The following is a 17,437-nucleotide window of genomic DNA, read 5'->3' on the forward strand; positions in this document are numbered from 1 at the left end:
ATGTTGCAATACGATACAATATTATCACGATATTCTACCCAGTTAATATCAAAATTAAACATAGAGATGAAAAAATCAAATTGCTGTATATGTTCATCAGTAGATATTGATCATTCAGAGGACAAATTAAGTCAAAACTATTTGCTTCAAAACATCCTATTTATTATTAGTGTTTTTGCACATTTTCTGTGAAAAAAAGAAAACAGTGTTACACACTGACATCATAACATAAAGTGCAACCAGTTTCTTTTCACTGAAACTACTGTGTAGAAGTCTCAAAGTAACCATGACAACATAATGACGGCATTGTAACAACTATAAGTGAGAACATTAAGGATAAATCACCCTGAGTTACTGACAATGTGCAAAAATAAGAAAAAATAATTTCTCCTTTTGTATCAGTTTAAACATTGATCTGAACAGATGATATGAAAATAAAATGCCTATATACATAAATATTGCAGGCATTACACACTGCCATCATAAAATCAAGTAGCCATTGCAACACATTGAAAGCATTGTAACCACTGAAATATTGCACAAATACACAAAAGTATTAATTAAATATCAGAAACAATAAATAAATAAATTCATTTTTTAAATAAAAAGATCTATTTAAAATCAGCACTCAAAAAAATTGCGATGTATCGTGAAATGGTTTTTTTTTTTTCACACCCCTATTGTTGAGCAATAGTTTAACTAGATCCACTCAGCATGGAATAAATAAAAAACAGGGTTTTACGTGTATTGTAATGGTAGAAAACAACCTGAACTGGAGTGGGTACAGAAAGAACGCACACAATTATCTCACTAACAATGTGATTTTATTACCAATAAAGCAAGCTGTGGTTTCTGTAGGGGGTCAATGAACTAATGTAACTAAAAGACTCACGACCCAACAGTATTCAGGTCAAATATCTGATAAAATGGTTCATATGAGTTCAATGACTTTATACAATACAAAAATACAAAGACTGTTTTTCTTTCTTCAACGTTTTACTTCATGAACGCCACGTCTGGGATCTTTCCCGCCGTCTGAAACAGAAACAGTTGCTACTTTAGACATCAGCACATTTAAACCATGACGTGGATTGTTTAGAGTCATGTCACCTTTAACTGAGTGAAGATATGTGCTGCTTTGTTCAAGTCCCACTCGTTGTCCTGCAGACACCTGCAACACACAGACAGTGTTTACCAGTGAGCTGTGACATTCATCCCAGTCTGGTAGACGGCATTAGGAGAGGACACTTACTTCAGGGACCATTCCAGCTTCATGCCTGACTTCAGGGAGAAGGTGCTGACCACCTCCTGCTGTGGGGCAGTGAGGGTGGGCACTTGGCTGGAGGAAGGGGGCGGGACAGGCGCCACAAAAGCTCTGCTGATCTCCTTCGTTGTAGCCATTCTGATGAAGAGCTGGTCGTTGATGATGCACAAACTGTTCAAGTATGAATGAGGACCACAGGGTTCAACGGTTAGAGACTTTCTATGGTGTTAATATTACAGTAATATAGGGCCACAACAAGGCTGCGTCCCTATAGTCCCTCCTAACTCCTTTCCTATCCACTGTCCTTTAACACCTGGAAGTGTTTAAGTGGTGGCCATGATAAAAGAGTGTTCAAATTTTCTGAGGAAAGAGGCGTGGCCGTAGGATTATTACATCACCTCGTGGAAGTGCGTCTGATTATCAAAACAAACGTGATCATCTTTTCTTAACTCCTCTCCTAACGCCTTTCCTTAACTCCATGACATCTTCCACAGGGTTAAGGAAAAGTGCATAGGAAAGGAAAAAGGAGGGACACAGTTCATCTTTAGTTTGACTGCACTGACAGTAGTCAGCAGGGTTGGGGTCAATTACATTTTTCAGTTACAATTACGTCTTCAATTACAATTCAATTACGATGACAGTTATCAGCATTTTATCCAATTACAATAATTTTTTATCCTCTGAAAGTCAGTTACAATTACGTTCTCAATTACTAGTTTAAATACAATTAATCAATTAATTACTGAGCCTGAAATAAATAACCTAATACAAGTTAACACTAATACACTAAATATCATCTAATTTATTTCCTATCTATTAGAAATAGGCTTCCTAATCAACGAAATTATAGGTTTTGATATGTTTAAAATGATAAAATGTGGGAAAGTTTGATATGAAACATATTGTTAACTATATATGTGTAGAACTGTACATAGAACTGTAACATGGTTGACCAGTTTAGCCTTAAACTATAATTGACAATTTTGATAGAATCTTCATGGCAATTACAATTAAATAGTCAATTATCTGAACTCAATTACAATCTAATCATGATTATGACAGCAACAGATTTTTTAAAATCACAATTACAATTATAATTATGCCATAATTGTAATTAATTATCAATTAATCAATTACAATTATAATTGACCCCAACCTTGATTATATTGTTGCTACAATACAAATTTGATATATTTGTTAAAGTTGTTTGTTATTATTATCATTATTATTATCATTGATATGAGAACTAAATATGGTAAATTGGAATATTTTGAGATTATATTATTTAATATTTATTACCACACAAAAGTACTGAAAAGTGGTATCGTTGAGTACCGATACTGATTTACGAGTACCGAGTATCGCTTTAAATGTGAAAGGTGCCCATCCCTAGTAATCTCTACAATAACAATGGTTGTTGTGTAAAAGCATTATTGTTTATCATTTTATTTTATGGACAAATAAATATACATTAGGTAAATATAGGAATACACAGAAAACACATGTGGTGATACAGTATTTAAAGATATGAAATTGAACATGTTCAATTTCATGTTTGTTCATCCAGTCATACTAGTGGAGGCAAGCATTATCTGAAGCTACAGCTGCCAATCAGCACTTCGGTTTTACGTGTGTAACTTACCCAGAATCCACTGCTGGAACTGTGATGAAAACTCTGGAGAAGGCCCTTATAGATTCTTTAGATTTATCATCTACAACAACTGAAAAAGCCCAAAAACCCAGGAAAGCGTTAGTGAGAATAGATGAGTTGCAGTGGATCTTCTTATAACCATGACGACTAAGATACTGACCTTCTTTGAAGACTCCGCCCACTGTGAATGACAGCAGCGTTTTCTGTGAAAACAAAGCAGTTTGGCCGAGTGTGAACAACACAAATGATGTAACTCAGTGTGTGGCAGATCAGACGTGAACTCACTGTGTAGGCGTTTACGTCCACGGTGAAAGAGGTGATGTCATGCTGAGTTTTTGGCAGCTCGTTAAGGAGCGCCACCACATTCAGCCGTGTGTGCTTCAGCAGACGGAAACGCATCGCTAGGGCAGGTGAAAACAAGACAAACATCAGGTGGGCTCCATCATTACTAGGGTTGGGTATCGGTTACTACTCGCTACTTTTTCAACGCTTCTGGTGCTTAATCGTTATTTTAAACTAACTTCAAAATCTCAAAATGCCCTTTTATTAACAGAGCCAAATTTAACACATTTAACTAAACAAATAAACTATTATTAGATCAAATTCACATCAGGGTTTCCCACACATTCATTTATTTGTGGCGGATAGTGTCACGCACCTTCTTTCAGGCCGTGTTTTGTGCATGTGCTACGGTTAGAAATGAGGTCATTGATCAACAATCTGAGCAGCGGCACCGACGTCATGTGTATCAAGTAATGTTTGACACCAAATTTTTTGTTCTTATTGGACCCGGTTACTAGCATTTCCATGCTAACTGGTCCCATACTAGTTCCAGGTTTCGGTACCCAACCCTAATCATTACAAGTCATACGTTCACTTCAGGAGAACTTACTGGAGTCTTTGGTCCTCTTCAGGTTTCTACTGTCTTTGAAATATTCTCTCAGACTGCCCCTGAAAAACAAAGACATCAGCAGCACTCAAACACAATGTAGCCATTTTATCAAAGTTATACACGTGTGTGTGTGTGTGTGTGTGTCCTTACCCTGATGGATTCTGGACATTGCATGGTGTTGTTAGTGAAAATAATGCCTCATCATGGTAGGCCCCCAGCAGTGACTGTCTGTCTCCAGAGTCGTACACACTGTAGTACCTGTGAAACAAACAAAACACACTCTGCATATCAACACCAATCACTGATGTCATTTCCTACTTATTGTTAGAAACGCTGTGAAACAACAGAGAAAAGTGTTAGAAACTCACTGTTGCAAGAAGCGCTGAATGTAGACTTTAGCGTCATCAGAGCCAAAGCAGCTTCCCTGTGTGATCACATGGTCAACATTTAGCAGGAGAAATGAGACGTTCATCACAGAAAAGAAAAGGCTTGAATCTAAAAATATAGTGGCTTCTATATTCTTTTACTTTGACAAGTGACGTTTTGAACACAACAGACAACTCAGCATCACACTGACTAACCTTGCAAGGTGGGAGAGTGGTGGGTGTGTCCACATCAAAGCCAATGTGTGGGGGGAGGTCATTTCCATCCTGATGAGGGACAATACACAGTTTAGTACAAGTTGGAAAATATCAGTTCATTTGGCGATTATCTGGTGTTATATGAAACACGACTGACACTGGCCATAACATTATCCTTAGAAACCACTGGACCAAAACACAAACTAAACTCAAGGTACCAGAACAAAGCCAATCTGTGACCTCTGAACTAATCTGGTTGGTCCATGTGGATAAAAACAAACTCAAACTAAATGAACCAGTAATAATAAATATATAGTGACTGGTACATCGTACTCAGGTCTGAAGCTGTGGAACTCATTATCCACAGAATTTAAAACCATATCGGAGTTTAAAATGTTCACTTCTAGGGTTTAGTCTTGGCTGAAAACAAACCAAAGTAAATAACTGTGTGAATGTATGTGGGATTGTTTATGTGTGTGATTGAAAAACTTTTATACAAATGTTGTATTAATGCATTTTATTATTGTAAATTGTGTAAAAAGGCCCAACCAGGGACATGAGCTGTGAATTAGCATTAGCTAGAAGCTCTTTATGCGTCGCATCAGCTGTAAACCTTAATCGTAATTATGTTTATTGCATCGTCTCTGAAAAATAAATAAATAAATATTTGGGGAAAACAAAACTACTTAATTATTTGAAGACTTTGCATCTTGTAAACAACTACACTATACTGTACTTATAGCTGCTAGATAAGATCTTTTTATTTTTTATTAGTTTTTAAATCAGATAAAAACATACTGTAGCCCTCAGATTAATATATGGAAGATATATCTAAATGTAAAAGGTTGAAATTGTTGCTTGAAAGTTTATTTCATTCAATAGTTAACAATAATTATTGTTCCCAGCAGATTTAACAGAACTGATAATTGACAAAAAGACTTTAAACACTAAGGTCCTCTAGTATCAAAACTCTGGTGGTAGAAATGAAGAGTGAGTGACCATGAACTGCTGATGAATGAATAAGTGAGTAGACCTACCAACTTCAGAAGCCGGGGAAACTTCTGGCGCACAGCACTGGTATGTAAACAAAATTGAAAAGCAGAGAAATTAGTGTGAGAATTCAAAGTTGACACAATAAGTTAATCACTGTAGAACTCAGTAAGACCTGCTGCTCCACTAACACATTCATTTTGTTCACTGCAACACTACGCTGGGCTGTGTAGAACAGCTGGGAGATCACATTTCATTTATAAACATCTGTTTCAGTATGACCAGCGCCAGGAAGGATTTCAGCTTCCTTATTGTTGAGTATACGCTAACATACATGCCTGACCATGTCCCACGTTCACCTGAATGCCCACCCTGGAGTGTACTTACCAGCAGGTATACTCACCCTCTGCCCCACTTTGGTGATACACACAGATTTGACGTGGCAGAGCAACACATACACAAACACGGTCTACCAGTTTGAGCTGAAAACTGCCAAACAAATGGTTTTTTCTAAAGACAGAAGTGATACGCTGCTGGGAGAGAGGTGGTTACCACCAGTCTGGCCTTAACTCCTCCCACTCTGGTTAAGATGCAGGGCAACCAACGAGTCACCGTCACTCAAGAACAAAATGGAGTCTGGGTGAAAATTATCAAGTACATTTTACAGACACAAAGTAAAAAAAAAAAGCTGGTCAGGATGTGTTGAGTGAGTGAGTCTGATTATCAGCAGAAAAACCTGAAGACAGACTGAAACCAGAAGGACAGGAGGTGTCTCCATGTGCTAAACCCAGCAGTCCCACCACACATCCCAGTTACTGTTTCTGTTCAAAGAAGGCCTGAACCATTAATTGCATTTGCGATATTATCGCAATATCATAAAACACAATTTTCTGATTGCAAAGGCTGCATTTAAAAAAAAAAATTTTCCTTGTCCTGTCGTGTTAAGTTCAGAGAGTGTTTAAGAAGTGCTGTCCACATGTTTACATGTTTCATGGAAAGTGAAGTTAGTTTGATATGTTGAAGAGGTAAAGCCACAGATTTGTTTGCTTTATTATTGTAATCTGTGCTTTAAAATGTATATTTATTATCTATTTAAAGTTTAAATAAATCTGAAATTGTTTATTATGAAACAGATTGATTTAATGTTTGCGTTCATTGATAAATTCATGACAAGATCGCATAATCCCATATTAAATCACAATATTGAGGGAAAAAAAAAAAAAATCGCAATTCAATTGTTTTCCAAAATTGTTCAACCCGAGTTCAAAGCCAAGGTAACTCGGTCAATACATTTAATAAAAAATGTTTTTGAAGTGATTATGTTTTCATAAACTAGATTAATGGTAGAGTTTTGAGAGTAAATGTAGCTTAAGAGTGATTGTCGTCTTCACTGCTCTCCCTTGGATTGAGCTTTGTGTACTGATCACATCACAGGCTTTTTCAGGCAAAGGTGGAGCTTCAACCTTCCATCCAAACACATTTACATCTGCAGTTTAAGATATGAGCCAAACGCTCCACTTCAATGAAAACAAGAGGCTTGCCTTAGGCCTACACGAGAATGTGTGTGGAGGCGGACGGTTGTTACGTCTTTGGCTTGCCACTGATTATGAGCCCCGCCCCTCTCCACCTCAACCCAACAGCATCACCCGTAGAGTCCTGTTGTCTCCATCGTTCATGACTGCGCTCAGCGAACACAATCCCACAGAACTAGAGGCTGAGTAATCGTGACTGTGCCTGCCTTAGGTTGTCCCGAGGTTGGCAGTGGGATCTTACCCGTCATGGGCTATCCAGCCTTCCATACCCGCCTGTACAGGGAGCTGAATGGGCCATCTTGCTAAGAGAGGAGGGGCTGTATCGTCTGTGGGTTTCCTTGATTTCAGTGAAGTTTAGAAGAACAGATGCATTCATTGCTCTCTCCCACATACATGATATGGATGGTTTTGCAGTACTGCTCAAAAGATCCTACAAGGTTTTCATTTTTAAAAAATGTTAACGATCTGTAGAAATTGGTTATATATTTAAAATAAATTCACATATATATATAACACCTTAGCAGTTTGCTTGTGTTTTGTAGCAGTTAATAAGATAACTAACCAGGATGTGAGAACAGGAGAGCTGGGTAGAGCTTCACGGGAAAGCGTAAAAAGAAAGATATCCCACAGAGAGACAGTGACAAGACCAAAGTGGTGAGAGCGCTAAATTCTGCTCTGGTCACGTCCTTTCATTTGATTACAGATGACATTTAGTTTTAAACATGAAAAAGAAATGTTAATCACAGGAAAGGAAGTAATTTATAAGTCACCAGAATGTTTTTTATACTAAACTATAGTGTGTCGTAAAGTACATGTAGAGGAAAGTCCACGTGCACAGAAACGTGAACAGGGTATAAATGTCTTTGGTGTTTTTTCCCACTATTTGGACCCTGGTGTGAGATGTGCAATAGTTTTGCTGCTTATTGTAATATTCTGTACGTATAGGCTTTGCACCGATCTGATCAGGTTTATCAGATCGGCCGATATTTAGCATTTTATGCAATTAATGTGATCGGCTGTAATGTCTTAATTTGCCGATCGATCAATTGTCGTAATGAAACTTTCTGTCAATGCTCCCATTGCATTGTTTTATTGTCTCATTTACGCCAAAGAGTTGTTTGCGTTATGTGACACGGCTTTATAGTATTTCACTCTCATTTGTGCATAAAGGTGAAAACCTATGTGCAAACCACTAAAATGTCTCTCGGCCTATAGCGGAGCGGCTGAGCACTGGACTTCTTCCCCAGTTTACTGGCTCTGAAAGCTGTCAGTGTGTGTGTGTGTGTGTGTGTGTGTGTGTGTGAGTGTACACGCTTGTTTTGTTTACTCAGCATGTTAAAAGGGAGAGTCCTAGAGCGGTTTCGCTTTCATACCAGAAACTTCAGTCCGTTTCAGGGTGATGGTGGACACAGAAGAGTGTGTGCGCCCCACCTCCGCTGTGCACCTGTGAATACAGACTATAAGCAACAGCATGTTTTGCGATGCGACAGTCAGGATATATGTGTTTGCTCCTAATGCTAATGCTAATGGAGGTGTGGTCTGCCTCCGCAGCTTCATCTCCAACTCTCTCGTAGTCGACACAGCTGCAGTTCAAAGACTAAATTAAATGGCTGAGTTCACATTTACACCAGTGCTCGGTCTGCATCACATTTTTAAAAGTGGAGTCATGACGCTCTTGTGCGTGCAACGTTATGTTCAGGTACTGTATGGAAATAACCAACTCTTCCACTCCCACAGTCACAAAGGCTGCGTTTAGGTCCTGAAACATGGTACCATTTGATTTTCCGTGAATCTGTATCAGGTCGTACCAAAGGAATTTGGACATTACTTAAAAAACAAAAACAAAACAAAACCAACCTGAATTCATATGATCGGATCAGTAATCGTTTTTTTTTTTTTTAAACTCACTGACCGGTGATTGGCTAAAAAAACCTGATTGCGTAAAGCTCAATGACATGTGAAGTGACAAAACCATCAACCCCCAGTTAAGTGCACTGTTAGACCCTGTGATTTAACAACCATACACAAAGCACTTTTCTCCATTTGGACATTGTTGGGGCTTCCTTGGTTTACAAGTTCTCCATCAACTGGGAAAATTCAGTCATTCATTAGGAACAAAAACACACAACAGCAGGTTTGACGTACGGTGGTTGCATGTCGTGGGAAACTCAGATATAAGACGTTGGATTAACAAAAACTGCCTTCGATAACAAATCATCAAAACATTAATTTTTTAATCAAATCTTTTTCAATCTGCAAATGTTTACACAACAAATGTATTTCACGGGCTGAACACCAATAACTGGGCGTCTGTTTTAATGAACTATGGAAACATTAGCTTCTTGGATGCAGAGCGGTCAGTCAACTATTTTTAGGAATCATAAGAAAACAAGTTTCCAGAACTACATCTGGTAAACAAACTACATTCAAATATTCAGGATTTTAACATTACAATTACAATAACAACAGTCACAGTAAATCTACTGAGCTCATGTGTAAACATCTCTAACAACCCAGAATAGAAAACTGACCTGACGTATGAAGATGGGTCTTTGAAAAGGTCACAGAGAGGGTTTCTGACCAGCCACAGCTCCACCAGTTTCAGCCCCTTCAACTTGTCCAGCTCATGTTCGCTTTTCAGCTGAGGAACAAACAGGAAGCCGGTGGGCGTCAACACATGAACCTTCAACACTACTACACAAACATGACAATGAAAGCCTTGGAGCGGCCAGTCTTACGTCGTTGTGTGAAAGGTTCAGGACCTTCAGATGAGGCACTTTGGTCACAAGCTCGCTGAGTTCATCCAGTCTCTGGATGCAGTTGTGACTGAGGTTCAAACTTGTCAACTGCAAAGAAAACATTGATTTCATTAGGTCTGGACTTCACTTTGATGATCTAACTTTTAAAGTATCCACAATATATGAAGATACACAGATTGTTGCTGATTGTCGTACGACCGTTACCTGAGGAATGTTTCCTTCAATGATCTTAATAACAGCCTCCATGTTTGTTTTCCTGTTTAAAACCACTTTGATATCCCGGGACACCAAGTCTGTTTCAAAGTAAAAGTAAACAGATAAAAGTTTCAACATTCACGTCCACTTATGAAATAATCCACAAGGTAATATGTAATCATGAACAACACAATTCTGAAGATTTAAAACATTTTAGGTAAAAAAAACATTATAACATTATGAAACCAACTGTAATCAATGAATAATAATTCTAACCACAAAAATTTAAACTGTATATAATGACCTGGTGCTTCCAGCCTGTTAACCCAGAAACACAAGCCATTTAGATTGTGTTTTAAAAAGCAGTGATTGATAAATACTTCCACTATATAAAATAACACATCCCCAATAAAAGGTGTTTCCTTTGAGATGTCAAAGGACGTGGCCAAGTGAATAATCTAATGCCAAAAGAGGTGGTGTGGTTACCTGGGTCTGTGTGAATACTTTTCAGATCCAAAGCTTGTTGTGAGCAATCAAAACGTTTTGACATGCATTGCTAGAAAAAAGAGGAAAAAAAAAAAACCATCTTTAAAACAGTTCAAAAACATTCTTTTAAATCAGGGATGCTCATGGTTAACTATTTAACCATTAACAGACAACAACTTTGACCAATTAATGCTAACATATTACTTTCTGCAAGTCCTAAAAAACAAGATGTGCTATTGTATGTACTATTTTGTATGGATGTTAACATTTGGTTGTGGCATTATTATTTAAAATAACTCAAAATTTCCAGTAAATTCCTATACATAATTCCCATGAAAAGTTTCTATTTTAGAATATTCCCAATTTAAAATTCCTTTGGACATTTACTGGAAATCTTCCACCTCTTTGCAAAACTAATTGTGTCACACCACAGACAAAACAAGTGCATCCAAGAGAATATCAGTTGTTTGAGTTGCTGTCAAACATAAAATGTTTAATATTATAAGATCAGAATCAGAAGTACTTTATTTATTGCAGGTGGAGATTACTTGAGTTACAGGCACTCAAGAAATATTATAAATAAAAAGAATAAACGTTAAAGAAAGAAAGAAAGAAAGAAAGAAAGAAAGAAAGAAAGAAAGAAAGAAAGAAAGAAAGTAGAGAATCACACTCGCCACCACAGACTCACAAAACATCCTCAGCATTTTTCTGCAGATGTTGAAGGACCTCAGAAGTCTCAGAAAATAGAAGAGGCTTTGGTCTTTCCTGTAGAGGGAGTCAGTGTTCCTCCCCCAGTCCAGTTTATTGTCTATTACCACTCCCAGGTATTTGAACTCCTCCACAATGTCTACACTGACCCCCTGGATGATTTGTTATCACTGACCTTCAGATGTTCCAATTCTTCAACCTTCAGATCAGGGAAGAGGAAGTTGGGGGGATTACTGCGGTTGACGTATACCTCCACCTTGAGGAACATCAGTCAAGAAAAAACAAGATCACAAACTAATGAGTGAAAATGATCACGTAGAGCCTGTGAGAACATTTAGCAAACAATTCACTAAATGCAAAGAATACATTTATCAGTAAACATTGTTCACAGTGAGATGAACTGAACAAACACTGAGAACCAGTTGGTGGTTTTGACTGTAGTTTTCAACTGAGCTCAAGACTAATTACAGATCCTGAACACAAAGTTCTCATAGAAGTGAGTTTGTGTTTCCAGTTGTCACCACAAACGTACCTTATAGCCATCACAGTCTGTGACCTTGCGAGAACACTTGCGCAGGGCACTGGCAGTGATGAAATTATCAACGTAGAAATGAACTTTATTGTGGTCTTCATGGTACTAGTAAATAGAAAAAATGCAATTAAAACATAACATTTAGGTGATTGATAGAGATATAAAAAGTATTAGTGATTATCGCAAGTAAATAAAATACAGGGAAAAGTGTTCAAACTAAGAAGCACGCTGTTATAATCAAAGTATACAAAGGATGATAAATACAATGATAAAGCAAAGGCATTTCCTCCATACATCGCAAGTGAAAACAACAGCTTTTTATCTCAATCACTTATTAGTAAATGATAAAATCCTGCCAACACTCACCTGAATAGGAGTGTAAGGGATGGAACAGATGTCCTGCAGAGCTGGCACTAACCACTTCTTGTCATACTTTGTGCCGTGAGGAATCTGTTGACAAGGCAAACAAATTGGGATCCTGTTAGACCAATCACAAAGCAGATTAACCAGATGTGAGTGTGAGCTTACACACCGTGATTTTGAACCAGCCAATTTGGCTTCTATTTCTTCCTCTGAAAGATCCTCTCCATCCTCTTCCTCTGCCTCGTCTCCAATCTCTGTCCATACGGCCGTCTCCTTTCCAAGATTCTCTCCCAGAAGGATTGCTGAACAAGACATAATAATACTGATGATGATGATTTCTGTACAAGAGCAAAACGCAAGTGACCAAACAGTGCTAAGGATTGTGGGTTTTCACAAAAATTTCACAGGAAACTACTACGTAGTGGTGCACTCCAGGCAGAAAAGTCTTTTTTTTTTGCAAGTCCAAGTCTTTGGTCACGAGTCCAAGTCAAGTCTCTAAAAAATAAAAGTCTTATGTCTCTTCTGGTTGTAATGAGCCTTCTGTCATCTGCTGCTATCTGGTTTCAAGAATACTGCACAGTTATATCTAAGAAATTCAAAGCATTGACTGTATTATTATCACTCCTTTATCTATAGCATACAGTACCAGTACTGATTAGTTGTTATATGATCACTTTAAACAGGCTATTGCAATACCAATCTTTGATTTGTGTACTGCAGACTCTGCAGTCAGCTCTCCTTTGTTTTTGGTACAGTCCAGTTTGAAGTTGTTGTAACCAAATGTGATGATAAATGGTACAGCTGCAGGTTGCACACCTTTGAACCAAGCAGCAGCCATGTTGAAAGTCTCAGGTCAATCTGAGCCTGATCTAGGGCCCAATAAAATCCACGTTAACGGAATCGCAGACGGAATCACGGAATCGACCAATGAAAATGGTAAAACGCAGAAATGGAAAAAATCGGCATGAAACACTGTCACCATGGGGCAAAGAACTTTTTTTTAACGGGGAAATGTTTCCGGGGACCGCTTATTAGGTGCACCGCCCTCCCTCCTCCTGTTCAGGTTGCATTAAACTCATCTTAAACCACCACAAACACCCTCTAAAAAGCAACACAAATCATCACTGACTCTTAACTACAGAGCCTCCAGTGCCCGTTTAACTTTGCTGTGCCTGTGAAGCTCCGCCCGTAATTCGTGTAGCGCTGCTCCATGAGAACGTGATCAGCTTTAATCGTCTTCCCCTGCTCAGTGTTCGAACTGTTGTGTCTGTCCGTGCCTCATAGGTACACAGTCACAGTCAGCTAGCTACCTCAACTACAATCGTTTCAGTGGAAACTTCCGGTTTACAAAATAAAAGTCAGTTGGAACAATGTTATTAGAATGTTACATTCTAACAACATCTCATCAGAGCTACAAGAAATAGGATCATTTAAATTAGGTTCATTTAAACTAAGTTAAATTAATTATCAAACCTGCTCAGATTCAGTAAACCATTGATGCCCAAGAGGAAATATACTGACATTAATGCTGTTCTCATCTTTATATGACATAAATAATTAAAAAGGAGCAGTCAGAATAATCCATGTCAGTACAATTTATATCTATTAATTGCATCTTGTTTTATTTTTGACGTACATTTTTGTTTAGTTATGGTTTTTTTTAATTTACTAGTATTTATTTTGTTTCCTCACATGAGTTTAAAACTTATATTTTCTTTAAGAAATGATAAATATTTCTAAAAAAACGGAATTTAAAAAATGTATTTATAGGGCCCGACTTATCCACAGATATATTTGAGACACACACACCTTGCTTTATAAATAGATACTGTAGTAAGAAACAGGATTGTGACAATTAAATGAAATGTCTGGGTTAAAACATGTGGGACCATCTCCAACTGTGAACCAACATTTGAAAAAGCACGTCTTATTCACATTGGCTTGAGCGCTGCATAGCTATTAATTATTGTTGTATTACTGAGATACTTTTTCTATTATAATGTATGAATTGAATGTTGTTTCAGGAAAACCATCCATTCTTAGGAAGACAATATTTAATGAAAGTCAACACTTACTATCTTTGCTGAGAACTGCTGTCCTGAGCGCTGTCGCTCATGGTCACATCTCTATTGATGCCAAGCCTGGACCACAGTCCAGATCCTCCAAATCCACCACGGTGGTTCCCCCGATGCCGGTCTCTGCAGAACGACGATCCCTTGTCGGGGCCTCGGCCTTTGCGAAAATGTTGGAGTGCAATTCTGTCATTGTCTTCTGTAAAAGAAAATCCACATCATAAACCTATAATTTTAGTGAGTTTAGTACACATGCATAGCCATAAATGCAATGTTACTAATAATAACAAAATTCATTCTTTCAGATTTTGGCCTTGGTTTTTTTTTTTCATTTTTGATTTTGGCCAAGAATTTTCCTATAGCACGGTGGATCTCTATGCTTTGTCTTAGATTGTACAATGTGCAGTGAAATGTATTTTTGTACCAGCATTCAGTTGCCATAAAAAATATTAAAATTATACATTTACGATATAATTATATAATGAAATATTTTAATAAATGAATTGACTAAGCAAATTTAGTCAGTGAAATTAAATTAATCTGTGTCGATAAATCAAAAAATCAAATAAACAGTGCTGTTATTTTTATTTTATTTTACTGATTTAAAACTCAAATGAAAATACAAAGAACGTGAGCAGCAGCTACGAGATGAAACATCCAAAAAATAAATCCTAAACAGTAGAGGTGTCCCAATCCAATAATGATATCGGTCCGATATCAACCAGAAAATTAACATGGATTTTATCAGACTGCATCTAAATTCTCAAATATATATATTATTAATTCAATTGTAGAATACTGTAGATATTATAGGTGAAGGTTAAAATGTATGTAGCCAAGTGGTTAATAATAAATGGGTGATTTTCTCATCCGTACTGTTGCTGACTATTGTTCTCTGTTTGAGTAACATCACTTGATCAAACCTTTTATAACATTCCATACAACAAAATAAGTGATAAAAGTATGTATGATTTGTGCTGATATCGTATCGGATTAGTATCGGCCAATACTCAAGGCTGCAATATCGGTATCACATCGGAAGTGGGGAAAAAGTTGTATTGGGACATCCCTACTAAACATTCCTAGTGTGTGAGGAGACATGGTCCAGGACCTGTGGAGGGAAACCAGGTGTAGTGGACATCTGGTCTGGTTCTGTTCACTCTGACAGTGTTTTTGGGGTTTTGTTTATAGATCGGGCCCTATGTCCCCACAAATATAAATCCATCCGCCTTAATAACTAATACTGAGATATTACATAACCTAAAAGGATCCATAGATTGTAGGTATAGTGTAGTTTGGCACATGGTTTACTTGTATTATGACAATATACCAGCTGTGTACAGAGACTCCATGACACTGTGTTACTACCACTCTGGACCCTATTCCCAGCTCTGCTGACCTCCCTCCTCATTTTGAAGTCGTCTTCCTCTAAGGCAGGGGTGTCCAATTCCGGTCCTCGAGGGCCACTATCCAGCATGTTTTAGATGTTTCCCTCTTCCAACACACCTGATTCAAATGATTAGGATCGTTATCAGGCTTCTGCAGAGCTGGATGAGGAGTTGATCATTTGAATCAGGTGTGTTGGAAGAGGGAAACATCTAAAACATGCTGGATAGTGGCCCTCGAGGACCGGAATTGGACACCCCTGCTCTAAGGGAATCAGCAGATGTTTGATATTAACGCTGAGCTCCACAGAAGTCCCTTACCGTTGTAATTAGCCATGTTCCTGTGACCGTCTTGTCTTTCAAAGATAAAAACTCGGCTCCGTCGAACAGTCCGTGGAAGACGGACTTCTTTGAACACAAAGTATAAACCCAACAGAAAGACTAATCCACACTGCCCCAACGTGTGTGAGAAAAACACACACAAATGGCTTCGATAAGACGATTTCAGCTTCTAAGTTAGAATAGAACGACTTGTGACGTAAAGATGACTACTTCCTGTTTACTGTCAGCGCTCGGTCCTTTCAACGCATGCGCATAGACTACGTCACTTCCTTCGCTCGCAACAGCTGGGACGTGATATTGGAACGTAAATTTGACCATACGATGTTTGTTAAATATTCCAATAGTACGCATTTAAATGTATGACTGTTATTTTGTGTTTTTAATTGTAAATTTAAATAAATACGACATTTGTTATATATTTATAATATATTATTTTATTAATATATATATATATATATATAAAATAAATAACATAATACACAACATTGACAATCAAAAACCAAACATCAAATCAAAAACAAAATCAATCGGAATTTACTCAAAACATAAATTTCAAATGATTTTTAAATAGCATGGTTTCAACCTTTTAAATAGTACAATGGAAACATGTAATTACTGAGAATTAAAAAGCCTTATTCAAAACGGAGAATTACTTTTATGTCATTTTTTATTATCATTGTTATTATCAATATTATTAATAACATTATTCTTTTTGTTTGTGGGCCCAAGGTATTTCCAAAATGTATACGGAATTATTTATTAATTTTTTACATTATTTTTATTATCATAATTTTTTTTCACAATAATTATGAATTGAATTCAATACCTGAAAAATGTAATTATTAAGTAAGAATTAAAATACCTTATTTTGATTTGAAATATTTTAATATTGTTGTTATACATAAAAACATACATAAGTTGAGAATCACTGCATTATTATGATGTAAATTTAGGTAAATGCCAAGTATTTTTTAACTATGCTAAAGTCAGGATAACACAGTTGTTAGCTAAATTTGCACAATAGATATATGTACTACAAACAGTTGTACTGTAGTATATTCATTTCGGATGGCTGGCAGCCTTGGTGGTAAATATGTCACTTAAAGCAGAGCTCTTATTATTGCTTTGTGTGAGCAGCTCCTAAATCAGTGGTTCTAAAACTTATTTGGCTCAATCCCCCCTTTCTCTGATTCCTGAATACCCCCTTTATCCAACTGCAACATTTTGCTTAGAAAACTTTCTAAAACAACTATAGAAGTAAGGAATCTCTGTCTGTCTGTGTCTGTGTGACTCAAATATCTCTGCGAATCAGGCTCAGATTGAACTGAGACTTTCAACATGGCTGCTGCTTGGTTCAAAGGTGTGCTACGTTGGATTTGTTTGGACTGCAATGAGACCGTTAATTAATTATTTCATAAAATTGTCCACCGGGATTGGACAATTTCGTCAAATTTTAGAACTGATGACATCATCACTGTGGATAAAGCCTTTGCTGGCTTTGATCACGGGGAAACAGGCACCGCAGGGTGTGTGTGTGTTTAATTCAGAAATAAATTTGCATTAGGAATTAAGTGTTTACAGGGTCAGTTTAAAGAGAATTTAACTTGTATTCTGATTTTTTTTTTTTTTTAACAATTATGAATTGGATTCAATACCTGAAAAATACCTTATTTTGATATCAAATA

The 17,437-nt window shown here is 37.2% G+C and overlaps 1 protein-coding gene across 1 annotated transcript; it reads right to left on the minus strand.

Moving 5' to 3' along the window:
• Positions 1 to 625: 625 nt before the first annotated feature.
• Positions 626 to 15,969, minus strand: LOC114479690 (nuclear RNA export factor 1-like). Its single transcript, XM_028473508.1, has 21 exons — positions 15,732 to 15,969; positions 14,029 to 14,224; positions 12,123 to 12,255; positions 11,957 to 12,040; positions 11,591 to 11,695; positions 11,234 to 11,314; positions 10,351 to 10,420; positions 9,874 to 9,962; positions 9,649 to 9,756; positions 9,442 to 9,551; positions 5,426 to 5,462; positions 4,389 to 4,457; positions 4,176 to 4,231; positions 3,958 to 4,065; positions 3,808 to 3,866; positions 3,201 to 3,316; positions 3,076 to 3,118; positions 2,907 to 2,985; positions 1,253 to 1,435; positions 1,111 to 1,171; positions 626 to 1,035 (listed from the first exon to the last, which is right to left on the minus strand). The coding sequence occupies exons 1-21, from the start codon at positions 15,745 to 15,747 to the stop codon at positions 997 to 999; spliced, it is 1,842 nt and encodes a 613-aa protein (XP_028329309.1). The 5' UTR covers positions 15,748 to 15,969; the 3' UTR covers positions 626 to 996.
• Positions 15,970 to 17,437: the final 1,468 nt, after the last annotated feature.

The sequence above is a fragment of the Gouania willdenowi genome, chromosome 17, assembly GCF_900634775.1.
Source record: "Gouania willdenowi chromosome 17, fGouWil2.1, whole genome shotgun sequence".
Lineage (NCBI taxonomy): Eukaryota > Metazoa > Chordata > Actinopteri > Blenniiformes > Gobiesocidae > Gouania > Gouania willdenowi.

Excerpts from the sequence above, each read along its gene's own strand:
- LOC114479690 (XM_028473508.1), bottom strand. Across the intron at positions 10,421-11,233 it reads AAGAATTGGAACATCTGAAG|CAATGCATGTCAAAACGTTT; the intron begins GTCAGTGATAAC and ends TCTTTTTTCTAG. Across the intron at positions 9,963-10,350 it reads AAGTATTCACACAGACCCAG|ACTTGGTGTCCCGGGATATC; the intron begins GTAACCACACCA and ends ACTTTGAAACAG.